We start from the raw sequence: 12,111 nt of genomic DNA on the forward strand, positions 1-12,111 counted from the left end.
TTGGTTGCAGCCGTCACTGTTGTTTGGCGGGTCCGGGCTGGGGGTTCGAACCCGCCACCTTAGGTGTATGTGGCTGGCGCCTTAGCCGGTTGAGCTATAGGCGCTGAGCCCATTTTGTTTTTTAATAATGTATTTCAGAGTAAATTATAGAAGTGAGTTCACTCCTGTGTCTGGTGAACAGAACATTAACTAGAGTCCAACATTTGTTTTTCACTCTCCTAACTTGTTTCTTTCTTTCTTCTTCTTCTTCTTTTTTTTTTTTTTTTTTGCAGTTTTTGGCTGGGGCTGGGTTTGAACCCGGCACCTCCCACATATGGGACCGGCGCCCTACCCTTTTGAGCCACAGGTGCCACCCGCTAACTTGTTTCTTTTGAGCCAAAATGCCATAAAAATGATAGTTACCAGAGGTGGTGTTGGTGGTGTGGATTGGAATATGTTGGTCAAAGGACACAAAATTTCACTGAGTCAGGAGGAATAAATTCAGGAGATCCTTTGTATATCATGGCGACTATAGTTAATAACAAGATTATCATATACTTGAAAATTGCTAAGAAAGTGGATTTTTAGTGTTCTCATCACAAACAAATGTGAGGTGATACATAGGTTAATGAGCTTGGCTTAGCATTCTGCATGGCATGTATATATCAAAGCATCACGTTGTACACCACGATATATACAATTTTTTTTTTTTGAGATGGAGTCTTGACTTGTCACTTGGGATAGAGTGCAGTGTGGTGTCATCATAGTTCACCATAGCCTTCAACTCCATAACCTTCATCCTCTGGCCTCAGCCTCCCCAGTAGCTGGGACTACAGGTGCCCACCAACACACCTGGCTGATCTTTGTATTTTTAGTAGAGATGGGGTCTCATTCTTGGTCAGGCTGGTCTTAAGCTCCTAGTCTCAAGCAATCCACCCACTTTAGCATCCAGAGTGCTAGGATTACAGGTGTGATTCACTGCTCTTGGCTCAAATTTTTATTTGTTAATTAAAAAATAAGGAAATTATGTATAATGAAATGTACATCTTAAGCACTTTTCTTTGAGCTTTGACAAATGCATCCAGCTGTATGATCCGGACTCCTGTCAATACACAGAGCACATCTCCAGGAAGTGCTTTCATGGCCCTTCCTGGGCAGTCTCTACCTCTGCTCCCAGGTGACCACTGTTCCTGCCTTTTTCCCTCCCTAGGGTAGTGTTATCTGTTCTAGAACTTCATAGAAACAGGCTTATTCAGTCTATACTCATTTGAGGAAGGCCACTTCTGTTTAGCCTTAGGTTTTTCAGATTCCTCTGTGCTGAGTGATCCTGACTTTGTATTCCATTGTAACTCCAGGGCCTGGTATGGAATAGGTGTTCAAGAAATGTCTGTGGAGGAGAAAATGATTGCATAAATGGAAGGGGCCCTGTTCCCTGGAGTCTTGCTCACCCCTCTCTAGATCTATGAACTTCAGTTTCTCTCTAGCCAACTTCCTCCATCCATCTATCATTGCGTCCAAAACCCCTCTTTGCAGTGCAGTCCCTGACTCTTCTCCTCGTGTCCAGTTAGGAGACCTCTTCTCCCATCTGACTCTACCTGCCAGCCCCCAATCTCATCCCATTAAAAGACGTGTTATCAAGGTACACATGTGTTAGTCTTTGTCCATTATCTGTTTCAACTTCTGGCTTTTGCTCATTATCTGTTTGAACTTCCAGTTCATTTCCGTCCCTCCTGCTCTCTCTGCTCAAAAACGTGGCTTGTCCACTTGGACTTAGAACTGCTGGAGACTCTCCTGAGTCAAAAAAGATCCTCCCTGAGCAACCATGACCCTGATATGTTGCTGACAGGACTGGACAATGGATGTATCCTCTTTGGGAAACTATCTGCCAGGTTCTTATCAAGTTAAATGTTCACCTATTATAGGACCCACTCACAGCACCCTAGAGAATGGAAACGTATGAGATCCATAAAGAGTCATGTAAGAATATTCCCAGAAGCTTAGCTCATAGTAACTTACACTGGAAACAACCCAAATGTTCATCAATGGATGAATGGATAAAGGAATTGGGGTTTGGCCACACAGTGACATACAACTCAATAATAAAAAGGAGAAAAAACTACTGATACACACAACCTGGGTCATCTCCGAACAACCTGCCAAGACAAAGTGTCAAGACACAGAAGGACTATTTATGTACAGTGTGATCCAATGTTTGTGAAATTTTACAAAAGAAGAGTTGACTCCATAGTGACAGAAGGCAGGTCAGTGGTGGCCTAGGTCAGGCATGTGGGTTGAGATTAAAAAGGAAGAGGCAGGGGGCAGCGCCTGTGGCTCAAAGGAGTAGGGTGCTGGCCCCATACACCGGAGATGGTGAGTTTAAACCTGGCCCCAGCCAAAAAACTGCAAAAAAAAAAAAAAAAAAAAAAGGAAGAGGCAGGAGGGAATTTTATGGGATATGGAAAATTTCCATATCGTGAATGTCTTGGAGGTGACACTGTTGTATATATTTGTCAAAACTCATTAAATTGTAAGCTAGAAATATGTGCATTAATTTTTTTTATGATTCTCAATTGTGGAAAAATACACATCACATAAAATTTACTATCTTAACTATCCTTTTTAGAGACAAGGTCTTGCTCTATCAGGCAGGATGGAGTGCAGCAGCTTCATCATAGCTCACTGCAACTTTTAACTCATGTGTTCAAGCAATCCTTCTGCCTCAGCCTTTCAAATTTTTAATTTATTTGAGGAACTGCCAGACTGTTTTCTATAGTGCCTGCATCATTTTGTATTCCCACCAACAGTGCACAAGGATTTCAATTGTACCACATCCTCACCAACACTTGTTATGGTCTATAATTTCTTTTGATGTCAGTCATCCTAATGGGTGTGAAAAAAGGGTGCATTTTATTGTATAAAAATTATATCTTAATAAAATTTATTTTAAAACACTTTTTAAATTTTTTATTAGATCATAATTGTGTACATTAATTCTACCATAGGATACAGTGTGTTGTTTCCATATACAGTTTGAAAAACTCTCATCCAACTGGCTAACATAGCCATCATGTCTTTCTCGTAATAGTTGTGTTAAGACATTTATATTCGACCTTTAGACAAATTCACATGTACCCTAATAGGATAAATCATAGGCGTGATCCCCACAATATCATTCTCTTCACCCATCCTCCCCATTCCCTCCCCCCCTTTCTCCGTAGTCTAGGGCTCCATTTGGATTGTAGCTTTCCTAAGATAGCTAACAATTAGTTTCATAATAGTGTTGAGTACATTGGATACTTTTTCTTCCATTCTTGAGATACTTTGCTAAGGAGGACATTTTCCAGCTCCATCCATGTAAACATGAAGGAGGCAAAGTCTCCATCTTTCTTTGTGGCTGTATAGTATTCCATGGTGTACATATACCACAATTTATTGATCCATTCATGGGTGGATGGGCACTTGGGCTTCTTCAATGACCTGGCGATTGAAAAACACTTTTTTTTTGAGGCGGAGTCTCACTCTGTTGCCCCAGGCTGGAGTGTCATGACATCATAGCTCACAGCAACCTCAAACTCCTGGGTTCAAGTGATCCTCCTCCCTCAGCCTCTGGAGTAGATGGGACTACAGGTGCCCATCACAATGCCTAATTTTTTTTCAATTTTCAGTACAGACAGGGTTTTGCTCTTTCTTAGGCTGTTCTCAAACGCTTGTGCTCAAGCATTTCACTTGCCTCAGCCTCCCAGAGTGCTAGGATTTACAGGCATGAGCCACCACTCCTGGACTGATTTTAAAACATGTAAAAAGAAAAGAAAGAATTATATCTGGGACAAGTGAAAATTAGGATTTTTTGAGACAGACATATTGCCTAGATAAAGTAAGTTACGTATATTTATTAAGCAAGTAGGGAATGGTCACTTATATTGCTATCTTAAGTGGTAAATGCCATGTTGTGGTTGTTAAAAGTTAATTAAGTTGTTTCCAGTGGCTTTTGTTGAGTTACTTCTATGGTAAGGTGAACAGACATCCTGCTTTTGGTGGGACAGTCCCAATTTTTAACAATTTGTCCCGTGTCCCATGGCATTTTTAAAAAGTCTGGATTTTTGGAAAGAATGTAGGACAAACTAGGGAACAGCGGGAGAATGGGAAGGGAATATACGGTTTTTGGCTGCTGAAAAGGTTAATGTAACTCCATTTGGGAATGAAGAGGTTAATTTAACCTTATTTGGAAATGAAAAGGCTAATGTAAACTCCCTACTCCCCTCCTGGGCAAGGTCGCCCAGGTGGAATCGGTATCAGAAGGATACTGGCTCCCTCCCTCACTTCTAGGCAAGGACAATTAGCTCAGAAGGAGCCAAACTGTCTGTAGAGGGTCCCTAACCATAAACAGCTCAGCCAATAGCCCCCCTCCATGGTGTCCCGCTTTACCCATGTTAAAATCTGGTCACCTTATTCTATGGGGATGTTCAGGTACTTATAGAGCTATTAAGGTATGTTATGAAATAGTTGTGACCAGTCACTGTAGTGTGATACCATGTTTCCCCCCAAATAAGACCTACCCAAAAAATAAGCCCTAGCAGGATTTCTATGCATTTGTTAAATATAAGCCCTTCTCCCGATATAAGACCTAGTGATGGGTGTGGCTATGCAGCATATGCATCTCGGCACTGAGCAGTAAGGAAGACTGGAATACCTTTTATCTGCCATAGCTCCTTTCTCTGAGCCGTTTGCACTTGCGCAGGTGTGTGTGTGGTAACCGCGGTCACAGGCATCCTATTGTGCATGTGCGAATGGGTAGGGGAAAGGAGTTCACACATCACTAGCACCAGCCCCACCAACAAGGTCAGCTCCCCCTGTCAGGTTCCAGAAGAAGATGACTTAACTGCATTTGAATAAATGTAGATTGTTGTATTATACTTAATAAAAATAAGACATACCCTGAAAATAAGCCCTAGTGTGTCTTCTTGAGAAAAAATAAATATAAGAAAGTGTCTTATTTTGGGGGAAACACAGTAGATGGTTACCACTGAGTTATGGGAGAGTTCTGGGTCAGCTCTCATATTAGTTTGCTGTTATGACAAGTTACCTCAAATTTACTAGCTTAAGACAACACAAATTTATTACCTCGTAGTTCTGGAGATCAGAAGTCTGACACTGATCCCATTGGGATAAAATCAAGATGCAGGCAAAGTTGCATCCTTCTGGGGGGTCTAGAGTAAGGTGATCAGATTTTAACATTGGTAAAGCAGGACACCATTGATGGGGGGGTTCTTAATTAAAAATTTGGTCTATATGGAGCAACAAAAATTTTCATAGAAGGCAAAAATAGTATTGTAATATATATTTTTTAATTTCAACATAAATACAATTTACAAATATAATACATTAAAAATTATGTATAGTATTATTTTATTCTTTGACATATTTCTCATTTGAGTGAATTTTTTTTTAGGAGATTGCTGTTGTTTAAAAGGTCATGAAAATTTTCACAAGAATTTGTTAAATTATATTTCACACATAAAATGGCTTTCAAAGTCTCAACACTTAATTGTGATTTTTCTGATGTCCACACTTTATTTACCGTAGAAAAAACACATTCAGGTGCAGCATTAGTTCCTGGTAAGGACCGCGCGTATCCCACAATTTTTAGTGCATTATTGTATGGAACATGGTTTGTTTCAAAATGATGAAATATTTCTAACCATTTGTTCTCTATTGTGATTTTTGCTGATGCCCAAGAGTTAACCTTTTCCTTATCATTATTTTTAATAATGATACCTCATAAGTCCTAAGTGTCACTTTCAAGGCCAGGGCTAGGCTTTTTGCTGCCACTATAAAATATAAATAATACAAGTACTGTCTTCTAAATTCATGAAATAAATAAATTACTTACCTAAATTATCTGAATAGCTGACTTGTTGACATCACTTGTTTAACTAGCACTAGCACGAAGTATGATGTGTATCGTCTGAGAGACAGTTACAAATGTTTTCATCATTCCCCAGCCAAAAAATTCCATTGTTCATTAAGTCCAAACAATGGTGGTTGAATTCTAACAACTGATCAACAATGCAAACTTTGATAAGCAGTTCTCGATAATCAGTTCTCAACAATTATTTGTTACTATTAAAGTTTAACATTATAAAATTAACAAAAATAATATAAAACTCATATCCTGTTGAAATAGCCACATGGCAGCTGAAAACCGTATATTCCCTTCCTGTTCTCCTGCCGTTCCCTAGCTTGTTGTGCATTCTTTCCAAAAATCGGGACTTTTTAAAAATGCTGCGGGACACGGGACAAATTGTTAAAAATTGGAATGTCCTGCCAAAAGCGGGATGTTTGGTCACCTTAGAGGGGTGTTGATCCATTTCCTTGCCTTATCTAACTTCTAGAAGTTGCTTCTGTGGTCTGAACATTTGTGTCCATCCTAGGATTCATATGTGGAAACCTAATCCCCAAGTTGATACTGTTAGGAGGTGGGGACTTTGGGAGAGGATTAGTGCCCTTATAAAAGAGATGTGGAGGCCAGGCATGGTGGCTCACATCAATAATCCCAGCCTTCTCAGAGGCCAAAAGGAGGAAGTTTGTTTGAGGTCAGGAGTTTAAGATCCGCCTGAGCAACACAGTGAAACCCCAATCTCTACAAACAATACAAAGAAGTGGATGTGCATGGAGGTGCACACCTGTAGTCCCAGTTATTCAGGTGGGTGAGGCAGAAGGATCACTTGAGTCCAAAAGTCTGAGGTTGCAGTGAGCCACAATGATGCCACTGCACTCCAGCCTGAGTGACAGAGCAAGACACTGTCTCCAAGCAAACAAACAAACAAATAAATAAACAGACAAACTACAATAAAACCTAGAGAGCTCTCCTGCACCTTCCACCTTTCAGCTTTGAGAATACAGTCTTTGTGGCATGACACTCAAGGAGGACAAAAGCCAACTGAAGGCCAATAATCCCCAGAGGTTCCCTTCTTCCCCAGGGATGTTGAATCTTGAAAGAATGTTGGGGGGCAGGTAGCGTGGGACCTGGGATCTGACTCTCTCTTGTGAGGTCTTTATGTACCTGCGCTGATGCAGGTGGGCAGAGCCAGGTAGCTGGGAGCAGCACCTGTGAGCTGATTAGGGATGCTCATGGCAGGTGGTGAGGGGAAGATGGGCATTTTCAGGCCAGTCTCTTGGGTCTCTGGGCTCCTGTAGCCCCAGCATCTGGGTCACTAGGAGCTAAGAGCATGCTCATGCCATGGACAGTGTCCCAGGGCAGTTCTAGCTTAACTCTGAGGCCTCTTCCTTCTGCTTTACCCGGAGTCTAGAATGAAGCTTTCTCAGCTCCATCCCAAGAAGAGACTCCACAGCTTCTTGTGCTCACCTGTGTTGCTGTTGTACTTTGTCATTACAATCTTTCAGGGGCTGTGCTGTTGGAGTCAGTCTGCCTATGTTGCTGTCTAGTTGGGCGGGAGTCTCCATCTGACTGTCAGTAAGTTCAAACAGATCTGTCTGTGAGTCCTGCAGACCATCAGTTAACCCAATGCATCAAGCGCTTAGGCTGCCAGGTAAGTATTCTGGATGTCATCCCACCTGTGAGTCTTTGTCAGGTGGTTAGTCCTGTGCCGTATCTGGAAGTTAGATATGGCAAAAGAGACTTTGCTGATGTGATTAGGGATTTCAAGATTGAAAGATGTTGTATGATAAAGAATTTTTTAATATATATTTTTATTTTTTTCTCTTAGGGATTCACTGAGGGTACAAACAACCTGGTTACATTGATTTAATTTGTTAAACAAAGACCCACTTATAATTGTGTCCCACTTCCAAAAGGTGTGCCATACACCAAGACCCCCAACACGTCCCTGCTTCCTTCTCCCTGTTCTACCTTTTCCCTCATCCTCCACCATGTACTCATCCTCAAAACTGCAGATGCTGGCATGGATATGGAGAAAAGGGAACATTTTTACACTGCTGGCGGGAATGATAAAGAATTTGTCTGAACCAGTGCAGTGGCTTATGCCTGTAATCCCAGCACTTGGGGAGGCTGAGATGGGAGGATTGCTTGAGGCCAGGAGTTTGAGGTTGAAGTGAGCTATGATGAGACCATTGCCCCAGCAATGATGAGACTGTCTCAAAAAAATTTTTTTTTTGGTCTGGTTATTGTTCTTGGTTCCTGGAAGGAATTATCTAAGCCAGTGCTTTTCAATCTTTTTTTATCTCATGACACACTTGAACCTATAGTTAAACTTCTGCAGCACACTTACATTGTTCAAAAAAAAAAAAGAGTAAAAAAAAGAATATACTTACTGTGCTTTGAACTTCTTTCAAAAATTATTTGATTAATGATATTTAAAAATTTTTGTGGTACACATAAGATCTTCTCATAGCACACTGGTTGAAAATCACTAGTCTAAGCCCATGGAATTTCCAAAGTATAGGAGTGTCGTTGTTATTCCTGGTGGGGCTCTGGACCACATGTGAGGTTATAATGAGGAAATGCCCTAAGAAAGGGACTGTTTATGCCAGAAATGTCAACCACATGGGTTGGGAGTTTTAGCCATTTGACATCTGGGGAGATGAAGGAGATGAGATGGAGTTTAATCAGGTGGCCAGTGTCAATCGTGCCTATGGGCTCGGCGCCTGTGGCTCAAGCGGCTAAGGCGCCAGCCACATACACCTAAGGTGGCGGGTTCGAATCCCCAGCCCGGGCCCGCCAAACAACAATGACAGCTGCAACCAAAAAATGGCCAGGCGTTGTGGCAGGCGCCTGTAGTCCCAGCTACTTGGGAGGCTGAGGCCGGAGACTCGCTTGAGCCCAGGAGTTGGAGGTTGCTGTGAGCGTGATGCCATGGCACTCTACCCAGGGGGATAGCTTGAGGTTCCGTCTCAAAAAAAAAAAAAAAATCATGCCTATGTAATGAGACCTCAATAAAAACTCAGGACAGAATTTGGTGGAGCTTCCTGGCTGGTAAACACATCACTGTGGGGAGAGGATGATGGGTCCGGATTTTATGGGGCCAGGATATGAGAGCTCTGTGTTTGGGACCTTCCCAGACCTCGTCACATGTGACTCCTCATACTTTACTTTTAATAAAACTTTAATCATTAAGTATAGCACTTTCCTAAATCCTGGGAGTCACTCTAGTGAATTATGGAATCTGAAGAGTACCGTAAGAACCCTTGAATTCACAGTCAGTTGGTCAGAAATGTGGGTGGCTTAGAGACCCTGGAACCTATGGCTGATATGAAATGAGAGCAGTCCCCTCTTGATGGGGACTGTGTCTTTAACCTACAGGTGGAATCTGTACTAGCTCTGGGTGGTTAGTGAGAGAATCGCACTGCAGAATTATAGGAGATCATACTGGATTTTCTGATTGGGCCCTAAATGCAATCACAAATGTTCTTATAAGAAGGAGGCAGAAAGATTTAATACAAAAGAAGGCATTGTCACCACGGAAGCTAGATGTTACCCTAGTGGCTTTGAAGATGGAGGAAGGGTCCAGGAACCAAGGAACACAAGGAACATGGCTCCAGGAGCCAGAAGAAAAACCAAGGAAATGATTTCTCCTTTAGAGGTATCAGAAGGAGCCTGTCCCTGGTGACACCTTGATTTTGGCCCAGTGATATTTGTTATAGTTTCAGTAAGAAACTCATACCATCCTACAAATGAAATGTCTGGAAATCCATCATTGTGGTGTTCAGGCTAGTAGGTGGGTCAGGCAGTCCCTGCTCTTATTCAGTGCTTGGTCTGGGTGTTGGCTGGTTATAGCAACACAAGGTGTTTGCCAGGCCAGGGAATGTGGAAAGCGTATCCTCCTCTTCTTGCTCAGTTGATGCTGTAACAGCCTGGTAGCCTGGGAGCCTATGGCTGCCTATAGTTCTGAACTCAGTTCTGCATAGAGCTAGAAGCTGCCAGTCTGTCTTCAATTGGACCTATCTCCATGGGAAATTCTTGGAGGGCCCTTAGCTCCTCAGGATTGGGAGTGCAGGGTGAATTCACATCAAAAGTCCCTGGTTGATAAAGCCAGGCTCTGTGCACCCCACACCCCTGTGTGGGTTCAGCCATCTCCACACCTTCCAACCTCCCACCCTTTCTCTCTCTCTTTCTCACATGCATGTGCACACATACACATGTGGTCTCCTGTGTATTAGCCCAGAGTAGAATGCAGTGGCAATTCATAGGCATGAGGAAAGCCCTCCCTTTTCAGCTTCATTTGCTGAAATTCCACTGTTCCTTGGAAGAACACCTTCTCTGAGATATATTTCTTGATCACCCCACCCAATGGTCACAGGCCCTAGGTACCTCGGGCAGAAGGGACCTGCTCATCTAATGGGGGCAGCCCTCCCCTGCCTGCCTCAGGACCTGTCTCAGGCTGCTAAGAGTGACAGTCTTCTCAAGGAATGAGGCTTCCTTTGAAATATCTCAGCACAGACCTCCTTCCAAAAAGACAAAAGTGGCTCCTCCAAATGCACCCTCCATTGAGTCACTGCTCAGCTACTAAGTGGGAATATGTCCCTACATTCAAGTCCTCCTGGTCCAGTGCAGTTTTCATTTAGAGAAGTTAGGGGTCACTCACAGGGATCACACCAGGGTCTCTGGGATACAGCTTAAAAAGATCACCAGATCAGCTTGGCACCTGTAGCTCTAGTGAGTAGGGTGCCAGCCACATACACCCTAGCTGGCGGTTTCGAATCCAGCCCGGGCCTGCCAAACAACAATGACAACTACAACCAAAAAATAGCTGGGTGTTGTGGCAGGTGCCTATAGTCCCAGCTACTTGGGAGACTGAAACAAGAGAATTGCGTAAGCCCAAGAGTTGGAGGTTGCTGTGAGCTGTGATGCTGCAGCACTCTACCCAGGGTGACAGCTTGAGACTGCTCAAAAAAAAAAAAAATCACCAGATCCAGGAGCCTACATTCATTTCTGAAACATTTATTGATGCATCATCAGCCTGCAAAGACAGCTCCCAGTCTGGGAGAGACAGCAGGAAAACCAAACTATTCCACCCTTAGTCAACTGACATTGACCAAGGAGAGAAATGGGGACAGAGCCCCTGGACCCAGGAACAGGGATTTTGGAGTTGATGAAGATTAGGCCTGTGATTGGGGTTATAGTGATATTGGAGTGAAGGTCCAGCGTGCAGGCAGTGGATAGGGCTCAGTAGTGGTAGACAGGGAAGAAATCATCTTTGGCAGTGGGCATCAGGGGTCAGGTTGGCTGGTGCTCAGCACTCTAATTTCCAAGGGAGGCAGTGGGTATGGCTCTGGGGCACTGGGCAGTTAGCAGCTTTGCCTCGTCTCACAGATCTAGCCAGCTTTGTCCCTGTCACACTGTGCATCATTTCACATCCCCACATACAGGAGCATGACACAGTCCTCAAGCCCCCAAGAGTCACTGGGCTCCCCATGATTCCAGTGGCTGCAATAGTTGTGAGGGTGTTTTTGGGAATCTAGGCTGAGGGTCGATTTGGAATACAACCTTCCTTCCAGGTTCTAGCCTATATATTGCTTGGGTCTAACTCTAACATCCACTGGGATATTACTTTCTTTTTTTTTTTTTCCAGGCTGAAATTTGAGTTTTATATACTTTTGACATGTTACAAAATTTCTTATTTGGTTCTTTTTGAACTGTCTAAAAATGTTAAGACCATTCTCAGCTTAAGAGCCCTACAAAGCAGGTGGTGAGTTGGAGGTGAGCCACTTCCGTCACGCACTGTCAGCGACAATGGTCAGATGCGGCCGAGAGGCAATTCTGGGCATCTCAGAGTGCCAACCTTCCCCTGAACCACCCTGGAGCCTGATCCAGGCTGAGAAGAGGAACAACATGGAGACTGTCACAAGTGTTTACAGCAGTGGGAAGGAGGGACTCTTGCCTGGGCAGGCAGGCCCACCAAGCAGGGCTGGGCACTGGGGGAAGCCACCAGCTGTGCTCTGAAGACCCTTTGAATAGGTGCCAGGAGTTGGGGTGTATGTGGGCTGGGGTCCAGGTGTCCTCAGGAGATATTACTTTCTGTTCTTTTAGACAGAGCCTCAAGCTATCCCCCTGGGTAGAGTGCCATGGCATCACAGCTTACAGCAACCTCCAACTCCTGGGCTCAAGCGAGTCTCCTGCCTCAGGCTCCCAAGTAGCTGGGACTACAGGCGCCC

At 43.6% G+C, this 12,111-nt stretch overlaps 1 protein-coding gene across 1 annotated transcript in view; it reads right to left on the minus strand.

Annotated features, from left to right (window-relative positions):
- Positions 1-11,244: 11,244 nt before the first annotated feature.
- CLEC4G (C-type lectin domain family 4 member G) overlaps positions 11,245-12,111 on the minus strand; it is a 3,731-nt gene continuing 2,864 nt past the window's right edge. Inside the window, 1 exon segment of the mRNA XM_023508978.1 lies at positions 11,245-11,383. Within this exon segment, the coding sequence (XP_023364746.1) occupies positions 11,245-11,383 (139 nt within the window).

The sequence above is a fragment of the Otolemur garnettii genome, unplaced genomic scaffold (genome assembly GCF_000181295.1).
Source record: "Otolemur garnettii isolate 467f Iridium unplaced genomic scaffold, OtoGar3 scaffold00302, whole genome shotgun sequence".
NCBI classification, from domain to species: domain Eukaryota; kingdom Metazoa; phylum Chordata; class Mammalia; order Primates; family Galagidae; genus Otolemur; species Otolemur garnettii.